This window comes from Phasianus colchicus, chromosome 5 (genome assembly GCF_987193195.1).
Source record: "Phasianus colchicus chromosome 5, bPhaCol1.hap1.1, whole genome shotgun sequence".
NCBI lineage: Eukaryota > Metazoa > Chordata > Aves > Galliformes > Phasianidae > Phasianus > Phasianus colchicus.
In genome coordinates, this window is record NC_143440.1 from 4,190,019 (window position 1) to 4,213,085 (window position 23,067).

General features: G+C 36.2%; 1 protein-coding gene across 5 annotated transcripts in view; it reads right to left on the minus strand.

The window, feature by feature from the left end:
- The window catches only part of PRMT3 (protein arginine methyltransferase 3), a 54,639-nt gene that overhangs the window by 25,631 nt on the left and 5,941 nt on the right, over positions 1 to 23,067 (minus strand). For 4 of the 5 annotated variants that reach the window (XM_090140196.1, XM_090140195.1, XM_090140194.1 and 1 more), the window contains 6 exons: positions 21,869 to 22,010; positions 19,049 to 19,114; positions 14,823 to 14,944; positions 11,992 to 12,091; positions 4,826 to 4,904; positions 2,328 to 2,408 (listed from right to left, as the gene is read on the minus strand). In XM_090140196.1, the coding sequence (XP_089996322.1) occupies positions 2,328 to 2,408; positions 4,826 to 4,904; positions 11,992 to 12,091; positions 14,823 to 14,944; positions 19,049 to 19,114; positions 21,869 to 22,010 (590 nt within the window). The remainder of the gene's footprint in view (positions 1 to 2,327; positions 2,409 to 4,825; positions 4,905 to 11,991; positions 12,092 to 14,822; positions 14,945 to 19,048; positions 19,115 to 21,868; positions 22,011 to 23,067) is intronic. The other variant, XM_031607181.2, reaches the window with a different exon arrangement.

Sequence of the window (23,067 nt, forward strand, 5' to 3'; positions counted from 1 at the left end):
CAGATAAGGAATCTGCAGTAGCAAGAAAAGACCTTATTTTCAGGGAAGAGCAAATATTCTCACTGAGGGATCCGGTTCCTGTTTCTTATTGTGTTCAGCTGATATATGCTTTAAATCTGAAAATGACTTCCAGGTACCCAAAAATAAGAGAAACTTCTATCTGTACCCAAAAAGCATGACAGGAATCCAAATAACAGAAGACAACCTCCTCAATTCTTCCCCTCAGTTTTAGGTCAGTATCTATCATTCTTGCATTATCTTCACATTTGTGCTCTCCTTTTGCAAGAATGTTTTCAGAACCCCATCTACTCACAGCTTTTCCAAACAGTAATGGGAAGCTGACATTTGCCTTTTTAAGAACTTCCTACAGGAAAGATAATCAATTCCTTATCCACTACTGATTGGAAAAGACAGATAGAACAGCTGCTATAAATATGGCTGTCTAAAGCATTATCGAATACTAAGAGCAGCTCATTTTAAAGCTTGTATTAAGTTAAGCTTCTTCCCAAAAATAAAATTCCCATTTTCTGTTAGAGCTTTAAAGGCTTCAAAATCACACAAGTTAATATTTTTTAATCTGGCTTTAGAACAAAATGCTTCCTATTAAGCACTTTTTTTTTTTTTTTTACTGATACATCAATGTGACAGCGCTAATAAAACTAAAGCAAAGTTTCTCTTTTTCTCCCAAAGAATCTAGTGAACTGTAAAATTAATTTCATCTTCAACTCTGCTTGAAATTGTAGCTTACCCAAATGAGCATGGGGGAAAGCACTGGTCAGAAAGGCATTACTTTTTTTGCCATGTAAGATACTGAGGATAGAAACAGTAAACTGGAATTATCCTGTTATACTGTGAGAGTATGTTTAACATAACTGAAAACATCTTTTACATGTTATAAAGATGACTGTTCTTTAAAGAAGCTATTTTTCATATGGAGATATTAAATTAGAGCAAACAATTACACGTACATTTCAATCTACTAGTTTATGCAAAATATGGACACACTCATTTTTCTCACATTCTGACTAAAACAGAATAATAAATAAAAATCATCAAGGCTTAAACTGGAATCACATTGGTAAACTATCATCCTCACTTTGCAGATGAGAGCTGAAAACAGAAGGTTTTTCCATGAACAGCCTACAATTAACTCAGCAGTAAGAAGGTAATTCAATGAGAATCAAAACAGGGAGACATTCAAACTGCCTTGTTTGAAACAAATTGTTTGATTCAGCACACCTGACGGCTGTCACACATGCACAAAAATCAGTATCTGGTGTTGAAGTATCTGAAAGTAGCTTCTAGAACCATTAATAAAGGATTCATACTTCTCGAAGCTTTCATATTGCTGCTTACTAGTGTGAGAACTGCATTACATGCTGTATCACTAAGCATTCCAAACCTCCAAGAGCAACCACGGACACTTCAAAAATTAAAACACAGCATGACACAACAACATTAAGTGACTACAGGATGCAAGGAATGCAGTGAAAGCATACAAGAGGAGTGAAAGAGGACCCAGATACAGAAAATACTTACAGAAATGTAAAGAACCTACATACAAAACTGACAGTGAAAAATGATGAACTATTCTACAACATTCCTTCCTTAGACTAGCTCGCATTTCCAGCATATTCTGTTAAAGTTTACTAAGCCTATCAAGTGTTCAACCAGATTTTATTAAATCTCTATCCACATGGCAAATCCTTCAATCAGCAGTGAAACATCTCTGACCACATAAAGTGCAAGCAAACAAAACAAAAAAGGTAAACACTGCTGCCCACACCTAATTTATAGATTTATTCCATCAACAGAACAAAAAAAAGCCAGACTAAGCCTGTTCTGACTTCAGAAAAATAAATCTGAGCTCCATAAACAAGACATGGGCAAAAGATTACAGTGATACATCAACTGCTTAATTTGCAAACCCAATCACATCCAGAAGCAAACACTATATTGAAGTTTGACTGAGAACGTAAGCACATTATCCAAGTATCATCCTAAATAATGCAAAAGCAGTAGAGTTTTGTCAAGGTTTAAAAACACCTGCTTCAACCTGCATTTCAATCATTATCCTGGATCCTCCAAAAGTCCCCTGCTTTTTCTGCAGCTTTGTAACACCTTCCTGTGCAGTCTTGACAGAGTTTTCATTTTCTTCTCCCCATGAAAACTATGACTTGATAATTATTCCTTCTCAAAGATGAGCTGACCAAAATGCTGACTGGACAAAAGCACATGCTCCACAATACTCTCAGATTCATCGCTTTGACATCTGTGTCCTTCTCGACTCAGTGCCTTGAAGTCATCTGTCACTAGTAGCAACTCACGTGGTGAACAGTACACAATGGGAAATCCTTTGTCCCTTAGCGATGCCTCACAAATTTCAGGACACTGAAGACAGTAGTCCCCTGGATATGCAGAAATAATTCCAAGTGAATACACCATCTTTTTTATATGAATGAGCGATTACATTTTGAACTATACCTTCCTTACCTATGTCACTCCTAACTGATGTGCACTGCACTCAAGTACATGGAAAAAATATGCACTCAAGCAAATAAACAGCTTTGGAGAACGAACAGATGGGTCACAGGCAGCAAGAATTTTATGTTCCCAAATAAACCTATTGTATACTGTACACATTACCCTAGACAGTTTGGCATAATCTGACTCAGTATGCCAATAGGCTAAGCTGAAGTGACTATGATACGACTGACTGGACACATATCTGGGAATCTGGATTCTCTTCCTGTCTCAGTCACTGAAGGATTTGGCCAAGTCACAGCTGCTCCTACTGCTTTTCTCAGCTTACAAACAGCCCCTATAAATAACCATTTTGGTTCAATAACTCTAAGAGGCTTCAGACAGAATTAATCTTCATGGCAGAACTCAGGAGTTTCTCTGTTAAGATATTAAGTACGGGATGAGCTTTCAGTTTCAGCTCATTCAAATTTGGATGCGTCCACACTGCTGATGCTGTACAACATCTATGCTGCAGAAGCACCAGTTTTGTTAAGCTGATTCTTGGCAATTTTGGCACGCATTCTGGGCACAGCCATTTACCTGCTATGCAAACTGGCAGAGCATTAACAGCAAAAGCATTCTGTTTAAAACCTGACAGTACCACTCTGGTACTGGAATACAGTACACCTAGTAACAAGGGTCAGCTAAGAACCCAAGACCATTCTGAGACCACAAAGGTTAAGTGTACTACAAAATCATTACACCCTCTCTCTCAAATAAATGGAAACCGTTGAAGCTCAAGCCACTAGCAAATATGCCAACAATACAGAAAGATCCTAGAGAACAAGATGCTATTATGGTTTCTACAGAGGTCAACAATTTCTGGCCCTATTCAGAAGGCTGTGGAAGTACTAGTAAGGAATCACTTTTTACTTAGCTATTTTAGAAGATGTCCTTAAATTTAATGATTACACTGTGATGTAAAATGATTAGCATACACCTATACAGAGCTCATCACAACTGCGCTCCATATCTGGCTGAAAAGAAAAATGCTTTTATTCTGTGTCAAGTTGTTCAAGTGGCTTCTATTTTCACACATTAACAGTAACCTCAACCAAATGTTAAAGTGCATTAAAAACATGCTTCTTTTCTTCTGCACTCTGTAGCATACAAAAGCTTACTGCAATCAAAGTGAAGCACTGCAGTGAGCACTGTTACACAGTCATTAATCCAATCATTAAGGCAGCGTAGTGAAACTAACTATGCGCATGGTTAGCACAACAGGGGGGAAAAAAACCAGACTGATGACTATGATTGAAAAGGTCAATACTGACAAAGGAATCAACTGAAAGGAATAAAGCATACGCAGAGCACAAGATTGCACCACATGCGTACTAAATATTTCCAGACATTTAAACATCGCTCAAGATGAAGCTATCTAATTTACTTAAAAGGATAAAAAAACTCAATTTCTAAGTGAAATATTTTTCTTCTGTTACTTCCCCACCTCTCCAACCAAAAAGTATCTTCCTACTGGCACAGGATAAACATTCTGAACAGAAACAGTGGAATTCCATAGTTAATTCATAATTTTAAGCATATGAAACCATATGTCTTCCCCACAGTTCCATTGCTCTAGAACGCACTCTATCCACTTTTCCTTTAATTCATCATCATGAATTCTTCATCTTAGATGTACCTTACTCTTTAAAATGTAGTACTGTTCGAGTAAGACGACTTCTGTTTGTGGTTTTGCAGAAACTGATATTTAGAGAAAGGAAAACAAATGCAAGCTTTTCTGATTGCTGCTATTTAGCTTCATGTATTTTGAAAGGTTTTAAACCCAGTGCCCTAATTTGATTAAAAGACTTTTATACATCTGTATTTGTCCAGATAGGCACTCGTTCTTCAAATCAGAGGATGTGGGGAAAAAAAACTGAGCATTTCTCATTTAAGTATACTACACAGCTTGAGGTTACCATCCAAATCCTTCAATTAAGGAAAATATCATCTCAAAACATAAAAATGTACTCTAAAGATGAAGTTTATTTGCCATTGTGTTTTTTTCTTGCCCATCTGCAGGGGTATATGTGGGAAGAAGTAGGGAAGAAAAATTTAGGCTGTGCTTAAGAATAAATAACCCCTTCAAATCTTAAAAACACCATTAATTTGAGACCTTGATCCTCACCTAATGCTCTTCTACTATCCACACAGCAAATTAATGCCTTGAAGCTCATGGTAATGGAAACATTTTTCATTTAGACTGGCAACTTTCTCATTCATGCATAGCTTATTCCAAGTCTCTGAGTTAAATTAGTTTTCCCTCAGAGCTAAATTTATTAAAAGAATTATGCACACCAACCTGAGCCTCCCTCTGCCAGGTACTTGTCCTTTGCATAGATGACAGAATCCAGCATAGACTCAAAGAGAAGGAAATAACCCTGTATGCACACAAGGGAAAGAATTTAAAAAGTCATTACAGTTCTCATTTAGCATATTTAATAAGAACACAGACAGACTTGCCAACACAGTTTAAGATCTTTACATGTTCACACTCCCTGCTAAGAGCCAGCACCTAGAGAATTTCTCAATAGCGCCATGACTTCAAAACTTATGAGATAAACATTCCTACACTACACATACCTTAACATCTAATAAATCAACAAACCGTAGGCAATAAATATCTACCTAAACCAATTGCCTGAGTTTCAAAATGTAAAATTCACCTTAAATCCCAAATGAAAAGCTCTAAGTATTATTTTATAGCAATAACTCACAACAAGAAATTCTTTTCCTACTGTGAACTGCAAGCAGCATTAAAACTATTGCAGCATAGGAAATTATTGAAACACAAAAGGAATGTATCTTTGCTTCTTGACATTTGCAACCTAGTGGTACCCTGTACCAGACTGGACAACACTCAAAAAGATAGGTGGAAATGAATCACACTGCAAATACACAGGTTCTCTGAATGGTCTACATCATATAACAGCACCAGAACTTAAAATGTTCTCAGGATAAAATTCCTGAGTACAATGTTTGCTTAGTTTTTTTGTGCTATGGTTAATTTTAGAGAAGGTTACAGTCTACAGCATAGACTAAAGCAGATAATACCACTCTAGCCAAGTAGAGCAGCTTATTGTAAACTTTCCAGATTTTCAGTCAGGCATTTTCTGAGCGCACAAGACAGAGAAGAGCATTACATACAATTAATATTTCAAATAAAACAAACTGCAACTACTTCTAAGTCAAATCCAAATTTCAAAGAGACATACAGCCAAAAGTTTTACTATCATCCTATCTCCAAGTCTGAATATGATTTCAGCTGAATAGGGCAACACATTTCATTCACGTTCTTATGGCATCAAACAAATTCAGACAAATCCAACCAGAACACACTTAGCTTTTTCACTTTATGCATAATCCTTATTTTTGCTCGTAACACAGGTTAACCATGTGGCTTGATTTCTACAGACTGACTGACAATAGAGAAGAACAAAAAAGAGAATGGGAAGTCCAGATTTCAAACTTGCAGTCCTACAAGCCAAACAGCAGGAACCAAGCAAATCTGTAAAGACTGTTTTCCCTCACTCTTCCTACAGTTCTGTATTTCTACAGCCACAGTTGGTTTTGCCTTTTTGTTCAATAAAAGGACAGTTGGAAAACTACAGAAATGTCCTTTTCTCATCCTATTTCTAAGATGACAGTGCTCTACAGGATACTTTTCATTCAAATGCTGCCCTCTCTTCCACTTTATTGCCTAACTTTCACAAAATCCTTAGAGTAAACCCCAGAATGAACATTACTGCTTTGTGAGTAATACAATCTTTTTAAGCTTTGCAAAATGGTTGAAAAGGCCAGGAACTCCTATTGGACCAGATTATTTCATGCTTTCAGCAAGCTGAAAGCACAGACTGGAACCACAGAGCTTCTCTTGATTCTTACAGTTCTAAAAATATGAAGCATTTGGCTCACAGAAATTCTTTTCAGATGCTTTTAAATGAAAATGCGACCTCAAGGATAAATCTTATGAATAGTTAACACCAACAGTCAGTGAGTTACAAAGCAACATCCTTATGGATGTACCCTTCACTTCCTCCTGCCAGAGATGCCCATTATCTACAATGTCTGGAAAATGCACGTTCTAATGAGCAATACAATGAAATTTGCACAGTCCTTTTCCCAAACTCTTCCACTCCAGCATTGCTGTTGTTTTTCCCCTTATCCTCAGTTCCATATAGCATTCTTGTAAAGTGCATAAATGGTCAGAGGTACTGAATCAGGTCATTTATTGCTTACACCAAAACATTTTGCCCTGTGCACTGTGTTCATCTGCAGTGTAATTTAGAATGTAATTTCACAGGCTGCTGCCTCACCTGTAGGTGTGCCATCTGGAGAGAGAACTATACCTGTTTTCTCCCCATGACGCTGTGGAGCAACATTCTTGCTTCCATGTTTCCACCTCAAAAAATGGTCAGTGTTTTGTGTTCGTTTTTTTCTTCAGTACACACTACCATCTTCAAGATTAATGAGTACAAAGAGATTTCTAGAACACAAAACTGTGTTCTAGAATAGAATACTGATAATTTTATCTTGCTACTGACTGAGCTAATAGACATGAAAGATGTCTTGCATGCCCCTTATATCCATATCTTGCATTTTGTATCAGGATTGCAAAACAGTCCGAGAACTTGGACAGCTTAGTATCCTGTATTGTTACATTTCCTTTATTATTCAAATAGACCACATCATTCTAAGGTTCACTTTCATTTTAATTCAATACATAAGTGTAAGCAGCTCTGTCACTGGTGAAATCCAGATATATCCAAAAAGTGGTATTAGCATGCTTAGAACAGCAGAAATTGCTAGAACTTTTACTATAGCAGAGAAAAAAAACACACGCAACAAGCACAGAACCGAGAAACAATATTTACCTACACACTTCTGTACGATTTAATTTAAAAAAAAGCAAAAAATGAACAACAATACATCCTGTCGGATCCTTAAACTCATGCAAGATGAGCAAGACATCAAAAGGGCAGATCTGAAGTGTGCAAAGTGACATTCGCTATTAACATGAGAAAATAAAATACTCTTTCAAAATAAAAAGGAATAGAAAAAAAACTAAAAAAAAACACTGCAGAGAAATTACTCAGCCACTCAGTACACTTCTTACACAGAATTAAAATAAAACCTAATGAAAATTTGAAAACTATATTTTATTGTTTTATAGGAGCAGAACCTCTACTAATGCACTCCCAAATATTAACAACATAGAATATCAAGATTACAAAAACACTAGCAAGTGTTAAAAAAAAAAAAACTCAAGCACCATCACTGTGTGTCTACATAGAAACAAGGGAAAGGAGTAAGGGTAGAAAAGATTGCTTCCAGTATTTCAGACACACTCACTTCCTAGTACTTTTCCCAAGATCCAGGCTACATCTACTCAGAAATCATATTAATATCATTTCAAAATTACATAAGAACAAAAAATGGGTTATTAGCTGCCTGAGCAACATGAGCATTAGATTCCGTTCTTGATTTTAAGAATCTGATTGTTTCCCAGTTTTTCCACCCTTTAAGACAATGCTGCATGTTCAGTATCATACAGCACTACATAAACCAGCAATTTATGAGAATGCAGAGTGTTCTGACACTGAATTTGAGAAAGCCATCTCAAACCCTGTACAATTAAGAACTGCAAACACTTAGTAGGGGGACAGATACTTGAGAGGGGAACAAACCTCTCAACCTCTACCTTTATATTCTTAACTGCAGAAGCAGAAGTAAAAGCACTGATTGAAAAAAAAAAAAAAGAAAGAAAATGACTGTAAACAGATACAGCTGAATAAGAACATTCTAGAAAAACGCTATATTTTTTGTTTCTTATCCTTTCAGTGGGCTGCCTACAAAGCTTATGACTATATGGCCAAACTCCACACATGCAATAACACGGCCACACTTTGTACGCTGATAGCAAATCTTGTCCTGTCATATATTCAATTTCACCAAAAACAAGCTTCAAGCACTATGCACAGAAGCTCCTCTTTCAAACTTATTTATACTTCATTTATATCTTTGCTTAGAAATTCATGTAAGCCTACAGTTTGTGTAAGAAGAGAAGAGATTTGTTTGTAGGTTTCCTAAGGTAAAAGCAGACAAGCAAAAATGTAACCACTAAAACATAACTGGTAGTTTCACAGCTTAAGGCTTCCAAAGCTTTGACACTCGAGGCAATTAAGGAAGATGGAGCATCAAAAGCTTACAGCTCTGGAACAGATTATTGGGCAATCCTGTACAAGGAAACCTCTATGAAGGACGCCAGCAGTGAGATCTGGTACAAGATCTGGTACTGTTTGTACATTCAAACAGTTTGTCTCCAACAACCAGAAGACCTTGGTCTAATGGAATCAGTTTGGTTAGCAGAACAGATTATGACTTGGCCATTCTTATCCACAAGATAATGTGGTTCATCAGATGAACTGGCTTTTCAGTCTTCCCAGCCTACAGCACTCAAAGTACGTGTCTAGCCAATAATACTTCACTAGTGTTCTGCTACAAAGAACCCACAGTTGTCTTCAGAATGCAAATATCGAAATATATGGATTTATCCGGGTGTCCAGTATTGCAAGAGGCCCTCCATCTTCAGCAGTCTTCCTTTTAGACACCAGCAGAAAAGCTTATAGCTTAAAACGCCTTCTACTGTCTTTCAAAACAGTTTGCTTGCTGGTTTTAGTAGAATACAATTATACAGATGCCCTTATTGCCTGATTTTAATTCTAACATATATACTTCAGAGGTCACAAGTAAGTCACTTAGTTGTTACATCAAAAGTAAGATCACTGTTCCCTGTCTGCTAATTTCTTTCACAGGCTGGAAAAAAAAAGCCACCAAAGAGGCAGTTGCTCATCATTCTGCCTCTAAGCCTTGAACAACACAAAACTGGACTGAAATAAAATTTCAACTGAAAAACATTATTTCAGATGATGACAAGTATAGATTTGAAATACTATTTGGATTTGTCTGTATCTGATATACAGACACCCAACCTACACATTACATAGTATTTAAGATGTTTCTCCCATTTCTGCATATTTTAAGGGAATAAATGTAAAGATGGAATAGGTAGGAACAGTAACCTGTGAAAGCCACAGGTCACTTACACAAGTAGAATAATCATCAGAAACTGCTACAATGAAGGTGCTCGTAAAGCAATATTGTACCTTTGATAACACACTCATGTGCCAGTTTTCTCAGAAAGTGTGTTCTAGAAATATTCCTGCTGGATGCAGCATCTTTTCCTCCCTCCAGCCTCCTTTCTGTTGCTGCATGCCTGTTTATAACTTCTCGATGCCTGATGCATCTAAAAAGCTTACAGAACTGATCTTCAGCACCATTCTCTGCCAAGCAAAACCAAGCGATGGCTCCATAAAAGCATTTAGTAATTGCTAGTGTAGCAGCTTACTTGCTAAAAGCAGCAGCAAGTTTCATATTTTTTGTTGTTACAAAGAAAAATTACTGTTCCCATTGAGGTTTTCCTACTAGTTCATCCAGGCACTCCAAACAAAGAACTGAAAACATGATATATTGAGATCCTTTTTGCTCCACGCTTAGCATGTACAAGATCTTCAAGCAAGTGGTCAGTCAATTTTCAAGCACTTCTATTCTCATATTAACACAAAATATTTTGCACTGCCCAGAATCAGAGAATGGAGAAGAAAAAGCCAATTCACACAGTTGTGAAAACGGGGAACATGAGAAAGCCAGACAAAGAGGAATCTTCATTTGCATCTAGATAACACAAGACTCCTCTCTGGACAGTGTTGGAACTGTCTTTGCTCCATATCCAGCTATCAATCTTACTCTCACAGCATTGTCCTCTTTATCTCCGTATTGCAGCAACCTATAAAAATAGGTAACATCCCTAAATGTTTAGAATACCTCATTAAGTGTGCATTTATATAATTGTAACATTAAAAGCTAAATCAGCACCAAAATGGGAAACAGAGAACGTCCATTACTTGCTTTCTTACATCAAGGGCTTTACATTGTCCTCTATTTCACCTTACAGGAATCCACTTACAACACGCTTTAGGTTCTGGAGTGCCCAAATCATTTTCAAAAAATCAAAGCTTGGACTCCAGAATAAAAAATATGCTCTTGAAAACATGATTCTGGCACGTATATTAGGAAACTGATTAGAAGTTTTCTCGAAAGAGCTATTGTTGTTTCTAGTGAAGTCACAGTGCTGTCAGAAATCACCAATCATAACACACTGTTTTTTAATCCACTACTACCAATAGTTTAAATCTCCATTGAAACAAGTGACCCCCACATTAAATTCAGCTCATGCTTCACATAACATTCTTTGCAGCAGTGGAACAAAAAATACTTATAGTTTGTCAGCACACAAAAATACTTAAGAACAATTTATTTTCACCTTTATCTGAAAGTTAAATACATACGGATGCATAGTGAACATGCCCAAAGGCCTCTTTGCATGTAGAATAGCCACAATTTGTCAAAAACAACACAAAAAAATATAAGCTTTCATTACTGATCTTAATGAAAAATTCTTCTAGCCTTTAAATTCAAATCCAAACAGTGGCAATTATTATGGAAAAACATCAACATTTTTTTTAAAAGCTTTTTCAAGGTCTGTGACATAGGAAACTGAATTGTGGAAGTCCACAAAAAAAGTCAGAGTATTTCCTATCAGACTTTTCACAATGAACAGACTAAGCCACTACATTCAGCCTGACCCTGGGTCTTGTCAAACAGATTTCTTTATTAGTATCCGTGGAAGGCAGCAAGCACAACTGTGTTTGTAAGAAAGCAGGTGAAAGAATTATAACAGTCCAGCACCTGAAATCAAACACATTCCAGGAAATAACCAAAAGGAAATGCATTAAGCAGCACACAAATTATCCATTATCATCACCATCATGCACTTTTACCATCAGTTGTTTCATTCATATACTAAAAACTCTGCAATCAGTAGCAATGATGTTTTCAAGTTCTCTCTATTTATAAATTTCCCAGCATACACACTCCTCTAATTCACTTTTCCTGCAGAGTCAGGACAGTCTTGAGTTGTCTTCATGGACTCAAAGGTATTTTATTTATCAAAATCATCTAAGCTACATGACTAATACAAAACATCTCAAGTATTATCATAAGAGCCACTGTAATACTATTATTCACAAATATAGAATACTTCCATAGATTTGCACACTCAACTATGTAACTCCAACTTATTGGCTATGTCCAAAACAGCTGAACTGTACTTACAGAACCTTGACTTGAAATAACATGAACAAGGAAGATGATGAATTTTATTTGAATACCATGTAATTTAAACTGTCATACCACCTCCTAGGTTATGAAAAACACTGCTATAAGCACAACATCTTGTTGGTTTAAAAAGCAATCCTTGAAGAACAACTTTTCAGGCACTTATAAAGAAACAATGAATTTATTTCCTAAGAACAGCAATGCTTTGAAAAGAACATTCATATGCCTTACCATCCATTCAGATATAATTACATCCACTTTCTCCAAAGGCAGATCTACTTCTTCAATTCTTCCTTTGATTAACGTAATGGTATTTTCAAGTTTATTTAATCTGCAAGTCATAACATAAGCCAGTTAGTTTATATTTCCATTAGATGCTGTCAAGAGAGATATAGTGATGTCTCTTACTTAGCACTTCTTCCCTCCTCCCCCAAAAAAGGACTAAGAGGCAATATTATTCTTGCACAGCCTGACATCTTACTCTCTCACACTGTCTGACTCTCAATGCAAATCAGTAATCACATTAAAAAATCCATCTAGAAGACAATAGAAGAAAGATCAGAAAAAAATGAGGGAAAGGGTCAAAGGGCTGTTTGAACACGTGGGCTGCAAGAAACATCAATTAAATTCTCCACATTTGACAGCCTTCCCTTAGAAGAATAGCAGTTCACCACTAATATCACACTTAGTTTTGTAAACAGGAGTTAAAACAGAAGTTCAAAGGGAAAAATAAAATGTAAAAGAACTATCATTTGTATCAATATTTTCAGAGTAAAAAGGACGTAAAGATAACATCATTAATGACACTGCACAAGGACACAATAAACCAGTATTTTTATTTACATATTTAATTTCAATTGTAACATATAAAGAAGTAGTTTACAGATTGTAGGAAAAAAACAACTCGGATGCTATTTATGCACATTGCAACTAATACTTAATAAAGCACTTTTCTTAACCAGATATTTATTTAACAGAAAAAGGTTACAGCATCCAAGTGTGATATGTTGTGTCCCCAGCATTACACCTCAAGAACAATATTACTGTATCATTAAAATCTCATGAACTGTGATCCCCAAATTCCTCAGCAGCTACTTTTGCTTCCTATTTCACAGACGCTCTGAATAAAAAAAAAGAAACATTATAAACCTCAGCTATTAACAATACATATCTTAACCTACATTTCCCATGCTTCAAGCTCAGAAATCCTTATGTGCTCAGGCATCACTGTTTTATTTTTACACAAACTCAAAGCCTCCAATACTATCCCAATAAAGGTAAATTAGTGAAACACAGAATAGATAAATAAATTATTACATGAGAGGAAAGCCTTCCAAGACCATGAGATTCAAAAGAGTTGAGATAAGTAATACAAAGTCTAAGAGACAGCCAGGTATCAGAAATGTCCCTCAGGATTCAGTGCTAGATCTGACACCAGTTGAGCAACATAAACGATGGGACAGAATGCACCCTTATAAAATTTTTGGATGAATCTCAACTGAGGAAAGCAGAAGAAACTGAGGAAATTAGAAGGTAGAGACCAGAAATGAGCTGATAGGAACCTCAGCTTTGCAAAGACCAAGAGCACCTCAGCTGGAATAATCCCACAAAACAAGACAGATTGGTTCTTGAGGGTTAGAAATCAACTCTGCTTGCTTCTCTCCACCCTGTTCTAACAAGGGGTGCTGGTGAACAAGTTGAACATAAGCAACCAGCATGCCCTTGTAGAAATAATCACCAGCTGTGTCACATACAGAAGATGGTAGCAGCAATCAAGGAACAAATATTTCCTACTATTTGACACTTGTGAAAATACACCTGGAGTACAGCATCCAGATGAGAGACCTGCGGTACAAGACAGTGACATGTGGGATCCACCAGTATAACCAGAGCCTGGAGCACATGACACTCAGAGAGACTGAGAAGTGGGTTTCCTTAGCTTTAAGAAAGAAAGGATAAAAGGTGAGTACCCAATGCTTGCCCCTACCTAACATGAGGTTGAAGAGAAGATAAAGCAAGCCTCTATAATATCACATAGACTGGACGAGAGGCAGTGGACAAAAGCTGCAATCATAGAAATTTCAATTTAATATTTAAAAAAATAAGAGTGAGGCTAGTCAAATAAGACATTTGCCAGAGAAGTTCAGACATAAGTGGCAATGTTCAGAACTTGACCAAAGGACATCTGAGCCACCTGCAGAACCTGAACTGAATGGTGGCTAGACCAGATGTCCTCCAGGGGTCCCTTCTACTCTATGTAATTCTGTGACAGTTTATATGGTACACACTGTATTTATAGTTTTCACTGAAACATCTTTTCTCAGCAACCCCACAAATAGCATGCTGGTATAGTGCTGTTAAAACGGATTTTTTTTCTCCTCAAACTATAGAAAATAGGGTACAATGGTAATCACCAACTAGTGCAAAGAACGGAGCACAATATGTTTCCAATTAAATAAAATGAGGTAGCAGACTTTTATTACTCTCCACAAAGAGAGAGTCCCTTAAATATACTAACATAGAAAATCTTTCTAGAGAAAGGTTAATACCATATAATCATAAAATTTGGAACATTTCTGTTGATGCTGTTAAAACTGGTAAAAATAGCTAATACATAACAGGTTACACAGGGAGGTGGTGTAGTCACTGTTCCTGGAGGTGTTCAAGAACAATTATATGCTGTACTAAGGAGCATGGTTTAGTGGGGAAATACTGGTGGTAGGCGGATGGTTGGAGTGGATCACTTTGGAGGTGTTTTCCAACCCTGGTGAGATTCCATAACAAGCTGTTTTGTTTTTTTTTTCCTTCAAATCCACCACAGTTCCAACAGGAAGATCTAAATATATATATATTTGTATTTAAATGGACACAGTAAAGTGAAGCTTTCAATTTTCTGTAATCTAGAAAATTAGCTTACAGAAATTAAAACCTGTTTTAATCTTCAGATCAAAGAATGACTTCAGTAAAAGACATACCAAGTGATACTTGATCATTAATTAGGAAAAATTTCAGTAACTTTTTACAGCAATATTTACCATACATGTTTTTCAGAGCTTTCCTACCTAATGATGTCCATGGCTTGATAAATGATTTCAGATTGGTCTACTCCAATCACTTTCTTCGCACCTGCTTTGGCAGCAAACATGGAGAGTATTCCAGTTCCGCAGCCAACATCCAAAACAACCTGAAATGAATAAGCAACATATTTCTGCTTCCATTTATTTCTTTTGCTCTGATTTTTCTTATGTGTCCTTCCACATCAGAAAGATAACACATTCTAATGGAAGAAAAAAAAAAGGTAGCATCAGATCTTCCTATTACATTCAGATATCCAAGTCAAATCACAACTGTAACTTCAGATCTCATACAGTATCCTCTGTCTTTTTTTTACAGACTGGCAATAAGACAGACCAGCTCCTGCTGCTGATTAAATCATTTGCACAAGAAAAATCATTCCAAGTAATTACTTAGGAAACAACTAAAAAGTTAAATAAATAGGAGAAAGAAGAAATTAGAGCCTTAAGAATTGTAATATTAGTGAATCATTCTAACAACTGAATTTAGCACATTGTAACTTTGCAGTTTCTCCTTAAGTCTAATGAAAAATTTTAATTCTTTCTAGCAGTTTAATTCCAATTATAGCACAAGAAGATAATGTATATATAAACATACACAAAGCCAAAAGCCTTTATATTTTCTTTAAGTAGATCTGTTAAGTAATTTCAGCAAGTGTAAAAAAACATTAACAAATTAATTCTAAAATATCTACATCGCTCATCATAAAAAACATCTGAAGTCACTGAAAATTCATATCTATTTGCATAAGAAAAAAGTCTCAACCACAGACTGTTCAACACTGAGAATGCATTTTCTCAACATTCTTACTATATCAATATTTATCTTCTTCATTGGCTATGTCCTTTTTAATCCAAAGTAAATTCACACAACTGTTCCTATCTTACATCTTAAGATTTCTGACTTTAAATCATAATTACATGCTTGTGTTTCATTCTTCTCTTCAAGTACAAAAACTCAATATGATATTTAAGAGATCATTAAGATTTGAAGATGATATGCTTCAAAACAAGAATACAAAAAGAAAAAAATGCCTAGTCATTTGTAACACCAGTGTGCCTTACCTACTATTAAGTATTAGCAGCATTGAAACTAGTAGTAACAGTAATCAAAAAGATCATCCATTAGAAGGGAGTACCAACTTATTTCACTAGCTCCCCTTAGCACAGATTCCACTGTTATAAAATGGTCTTCACAGCTTTCAAGACATGGCATTAATTCATTAAGGAAATATCACATCAGTTAGTAATCAATCTCACACTTGAGAATTACAACTCCTTTCTATAAAATATTTCAAGGCAATAATGCACTCTTACGAATGAAGAATTAAGACTGCTTAGCACAACAAAAAAAACTTACAGAAGCCCTTTTAAATTTCATGCTACAAATTTTCAGAATTTCAGCTCACGAATGTTCTATACAATAGGCATGTTTGTACTGGATATTATACAACTTCTGCATTTTGAGGGTGGATACAGAGCAACAACACTGAGGCCAAAGGAATTAAAATACCCTTTTATACTTTACAACAAAGTGTAAATTGACTTCTGTTGTGGTGTACAGGGAAGCAGCAATTGATGAAGTGAATGCCACCTACCTTCATACTATCTGGAATCAGCCTAGAAAACACTAGCATCCAAGGAACTACCTCTGAAACAAAAGTTGGAGATACAGTTGTTCTACTTGTACTCTGCAGCTTTTTTCCAAAGATCTGTGACCCATCTGCGACAAGTAGTGTAGGAGTATCAAAGGCTACAGAAGTGCTTAGGCTGAAATCTTCTGGAGACAGGAATAGAAAGTGAATAGAATGTTCCTGCAGCTGCTGAAATCTCATGCCCCCAGAATCATCTGTTCTAGCACTTGACCATGGTAGTTAACAGAACTGCTGAACCATGATAGCTGGGAGTCAGAGCCAAAAATAAACCTCTGCAAAAGAATGCTCTTAACATGCAGTTGCATGCAAGAGAGCAATCACCACAAACAGGAAAAAAATCAAAATGGACAACATTTGGACAGCTGCCCTGGTCCCTTAAAAACCCAGATGGAACTCATCTAGACTTAGGCAGGGGACAGGGATGGAGAAAAAGGTAAGGGAGAGAATATGAACAAGCTGGAACACATCTGAGGAAGGGAAAGACAAGCAGAATGATCACCAATTAGCCTAAGGACAAGGGTATGCAGCCAACACATTCTTGCAGCGATCACATATGGCCTCTCACCAGGGATCTGGAACAGCTGGACTAGTGATCTGACTATATCATAACACAATGCATTTATCATGTTTTTCTCTGCAGCTGAACCCAAACTGATATTCTTGTTCTCATAACAGGAAAAAAAAAAAGTACTTCAAATTCAGAAAAAACAGGATTTTAGCTAATTTGGTCAATTAAATTAATTCCATCTATGAATTCTTAGTAGAAAGGATGTTTTAAAAACTCATTGTTTCTCCTCAATACAGCATTGATGACATATAGATACTCTGTTTTCATCCAATTCACACAAATGCACCACTAAGGGACGCTTCAGATTATTAATTAAAAGTTTAGATAAGCTCTTTATAATAAACTACTCTCACAGCTATCCTTTCATAAACAACAAAAAGCATCGCCACCTATCTTCTACAAGGAAATGCCATATATAATTTCTATAGGTACAAGAATCTTGGAAACACTGTGTCAGACTATTCCTTTTATTCACTTTTTTTGGAATTATAAACAAAGTTTTAAAAGGAATCAGCCTATTTTCTCAAGATGGAAGTTTCACTCTTTAATATGATTTTGAGAGCATCATACGCCACAAAACAAAGCATGTGAACACCTCCTTAAGCAGAAATCTGCAACCCACTGGTCACCTCAATACAAGCTAATTGGGAACTCAGAGATCAACTGCCCTCTGTGAAAAAGTTAACAATTTCAAGGTTCATCTGTGAAACTTAACTACACACGAGAAAGTTTTCTTTCTTTACTGAATCTTTCTGCCCTGCTGGATGAGCTATCAAGCTATCCGATCATTCACAACTTTCAACAAACTGTCAGTATCGTGTTTTCAAGACACTTTTGCCTGCTGTCATTGCAATGAAAAGCTTAGCTGTGTTTAGTAAAAACAGGCTTATGACATGAGCTGAAGCAAAAATATATATATTTTTTCCCCATGCTGTTGCTAAAAGAAATCTGATGTAAGAAATATAAAGAGTAACTATAAGATGTGCACACCTTCATTTCCTCCACAATTACAGAATCACAGAATCACAGAATTGCCAGGGTTGGAAGGGACCACAAGGATCATGAATCTCCAACCCCCCTGCCACACGCAGGGCCACCAACCATTCCACCTAATGCTAGACCAAGGTATGGCTGTCAATGTGGTCTGCCTGGACTTCAGTACTCTCCCCCACAACATTCTTGTGGAGAAATTTAGCAGAGGGTTGTTAGAGTTAGGATAATTATTCTCAAGTCTTGCTGATTAACAAAGTATCAATCAAAATTCAAATAAAAACTGGAAGTCATGTGCTTCCATGAACCTGCCAGCTGAAAAATGGTTAAGTAGTAAGTGGATGAAAGCTACTCCAGAACAGAAGCCTGCGCAGCATAACTCAGACATCAAACTCATCAGAAATACCCAAGCAAAATACACAGGACAAGCAGGTTACAACTGCACTGGGGTCATAACCACAGTAGGATCATAACGACAGGTCTCTTTTTTCCTCACTGCAAGTGAAATACCAGCTGCTGATTCCAAGTCCCTTAGTAATAACCTAGTCTGCATACATTAAGCAACAATTCAACAAGTCAGTTGCGTGTGAATTCTTATCCAGTTTTAATTACTCAGTGTTCCTAGGATATCTGAAGTCAGGCACAGATTGAAATTCACTTAAATTCTGGTTGAGCCCCTCTAAGATGGATTCTGCTTAATATACTAGACAAGAAAGGCTCAAACCAACCCTGCCAACATAATTAATGAACATCCTGACACAGCACACACAACAATGACAACAGCAATCAACACTTCTGTTATCAGCACTATCCACCTTCCAGCAGCTGAATAACATTCTATCACCTAATAAAAGCTGAGTCTATTAAATCAAACCTTGTCAGTGCAATACTCCATTTCCAAAGCCACAAAGTAGCTGGTCTGTACCATTTCTACTACTTCAAGGAACAGAAACAAACAAAAAAAACAGAAATTACTGAATTTTCTGAACTGTTTTACACACCTTGTCCTTGAAGATATGTGGATTTTGATAGATGAAGTCACGATAGCTTTCTGTACGCACTTTATCCTATGATTTAAACAAAAAAACATACAATGTTTACTTGGCTTATCTGTATACAAGATACAGTTCAAACATGCTGAGCAACTGGCTTTTAACCTATCCTATAGATGTTTTGTTACTACTACACTTGTAAGGATTCTACAACAATGAAGTTCTGTACTACAATCCTTTAAAATTTACTGCCTAAGCAAATCAATTCAGCTGAAACTCTGTAAGTAAAGGAAAAAAATAGCAAAAACAAAAAAATCACAAAGAAAAAAAAAACAACTTACACCATATTGACCTTCTGTGTTTGATTTTTGGTTGCTTTAAAGCTCCTAATAAGCATCTACCTAAGCATTTATAATATCTTAATGTCTGAAAGCTAATGGTGTAGCTCAATCCGCCAGCATGGTGATATATTAATCCATTTAATATGCATCAGCCAGTACACAAATTTACAGCTAAGAGTCAGTTTTGAAATTGCTGTTGTAAGCCAAATGTTAGAACAATGCAAATGAAAGCCTTACAAAAGTAATCTTTATCTAAGAAATTTGGTCTAGAAATAATACTAAAGTAAAAAAAAAAAAATAATCAAGATTACATTCTTTTATTATGGCAGATAATTTTTAGAAAAAAATACATAAATTTCCTCTAGTGAGGAAGAAAAAGTGTTTTATTAGGAAAAAAAGATCAGGGTTAGAACAAAGGGTACATTCATAAAAAATTACTTAGACAAACTAAGCTACACTCAGTCTTGAAAACCCTAAAATCCAGGTTAAGGTTAAAAAGCATCATCTCACATACAGCCCAAACAATCTAGAAAATTGTACTTTAAAAGTACACAAGAATATGAATAAAAAAATGAATCCTTTAAAATTATATTTGATTACTACAAGATTATATAGAGAAAAAATATTAAGTTACAACTATTTTAGTAGTTCACTTCTATCACAGTATTTGCTGAAACAACCAAAATAGGGTAAAAGAAAAGGTTCAACATCAATCAATAATGCAGTCAGCTCGAAAGCTTTCAGCATTACATCCTGCCCACTCACACTGCCTCAGCACTGCCCCAGCTTAATCAATATAATGCTAGATCCTGTGTCTCCTATATGCACTACATCTTGAGTAAGCCACAGTCATTCACTTTCAGGTCTCTCTACTTATGAATTACTTTCACTCACCATTGCCATGTCACACTTTTTTTGTTTTATTTTGTTTTTTTAAATAAAATAGTAAGAAATTTCACTCAGATAATATACAAGACATTCTCAAGAAAAAAAATAAAATGAACAGGGAAATGACTAGCCATTTCACTACTGAAAAGCAGCAGTTATCTTTCCCATATTTGAAATAAGTGCAGTAAAAGAAATAAACAAACTTTGTGCTGTCATTACTATGCATAAAAAAAAAAGGTTTCAAAACAGAGTGTTGTCAGACAAAATGCAGACAGCCTCCTTTCTTCAAACTTCAAATGTAGCAAGTGACTTGCCGATTTAAATAAGGCTAATGCACCAAAATCTAAGTAAACATCAGGCACACAGCAAAACATTCAATTTATACATGGTAAAAATCAGTGCTCTCCTGTTCAGAAAAGAAGTCAGAATTCTGAAATGCATCCTGACAAACATTCCCTGAAATCAACAGAATATGATTTTTTTTAAAACCAATCCTTTGCAGAGATGCAGAACTACTAAGAACTTTAGTAGCAAAGGCTTCTTCATCCATGCCCAGTGACATCTCAAACACTTTTCTTAATTTTTAATACAACTGGCTGTCAAACCCAACTTCAATCATTTATCTTCAAGATTTTGAACATATTTCCCTAGCTTACGCATTCCAGAGAACATTTCTCTACCTCTGCAGAAGTGCTTTGTTCCTCCACAACACTCCCTCCCCCTTATAATCTACCTCATACTTACACTATTCTTAATACAGATTCATGAGCGTTTCTACAGTGGGGCCACTAAATGATCTACAACACAGAAGGATACATATACTACCTGTAAGGACTAAGTTACTTCACAAGTTCGTATTTTATCCATACAGGTAGGAAAGAATTTTGTTTATTTATGCCATAAAACAATAAATCTGCTTACAACATTCTTACCTATGACATTTTCTCTGAAAGGAAGCATTAAGGGATGTTGATTTGCATGCCAATTATAACATTATTTTTATTTTATAACATTGTTTTCTTTTTTGAAGTTAAAAGGGCATTACAGGTTTCTCTTTGAACAATTCAGACTATTTTATATCATCTTTACTATATAAGTAGTGCATATAATTTTTCCAGCTGTTCAGTGTTCTATTATCAGTATGTTGGATAGTGCACAAATACCTACAATTTCAGTTTACTTAATGCAACAGAAAACTACAATATTTCATATTGGAGTTTGCCTTACAAACTCCAATTGTTTGAATTTTTCTAAGTTTATATTTTCCATTGTCTGTACCACATTATTTCACTTGTCTTTTAAGCCTACACGAAAAGTTGCTTCTGCCAAGGTAGAGTTGTGGTATGGGAACTGCAACATTTCAAAACCTGTATCTGTAGTGAATGATTTTATGTATCTAGTGTTTCCTGTACAGTAAACAGAACTTACACAAAAGGAATAAAACTGAAAATAGGAACTCAATCTCCAAAAGAAAAAAATATTTTGCATAGAAAGGGTTAAAAATGCAGCTGCTCTGCAGTATATTTACAGGCACACAGCCCACTTCGTTCCATCTTTCCTCTTTAGTCCTACTAAGATGTAGTTGAGATCACTTTCTAACCTTCAGCATCTCTTCATGTATCCCATAATGCCCATAGGAGCTGAAGTAAACACCATCCTCATCCTCATGAAGGTCTGCAATGGTGTTGGATGATGAGCTGCTTCCGACATCTGCGTTCATCACGAAATCCTGTGCAAATTGTCTGTAATCAATTTGAAATATACTCTTGAGACATGCTTATGAGAGCACAACCGGGAGGTGGGGACAGGGGCTTGAAAGAGTTAAGGAATCCAGACTGCCCAGGGGCTTCTACAACAACGGGTCTGGCATAGGCTTTAAATGTGCACAACCTCCCTCTGCTGGCGCCTGGAGGCTGCTGCATGATGATCCAGCATTTGGTGCAATATCCTTCAGCATTTCTCTCTCAATTTAAGCAGTAAATATCAGCACTGAAACACTCACTGTATTTATCTATGTGCCAGCCACAATTCATATTTCATTTCTATTTTTATATAGGAATTATCTGTTCTGCACTTGCTGGTCTAGTACAAAAGCTAGAGCCACAGTGGTAAACATCTACAGGGCAACAACATAGGTCATGTCGTGTCACGTATATATGGACTCAGTAAAAAAACAGCACTTAAGAACCATACAGCATACATCAGTGAATAACTCGTGGACAACTACAGAATGAACTTTAAAGCTTTAGTATTAGGGTGAAACGAACTTCATCATAAATGACTGCAGAGCCTGGCAAGACTGGAGAAACATTTCCTCAGATATTACATCATACTCATTTAGCAGGCACTCCCATATTCTAGCACTCATAAGGCAACAATTTCCAGAGAGCTGCACAACTGATCCTAAACAGTCATTAAAACACCTACCATTTTTTCCCAATTCTAGAGAGAAAAATCTGCATAATATAAGCATGCTGCAACTGAGACAAATTACAGTTGCATTGTCTCCCAGGAAGTCGCTGCAGACAGGTAAAGCACGAGAAAACTCCTTCACCTAGCTTTTATATTCTAGAAGTTCAGGTCAGTAAACCAGCCTTCTAAATACTGGCATAAACCAATTTCAATGACCAAAGACAACAGAAAAAACAGGTTGTGTAGCTTAAGGTCCCTTTCATTAATTTCCACTTTGCATTTGACTTCTGAGCTACTTTAATTGCACTGAGGGAAGCCCTGTGTTGTCTACCTGAAAAGAACCACCTGTACAGAGTCATAAATAACAGTACAAACTGGTATCAATAC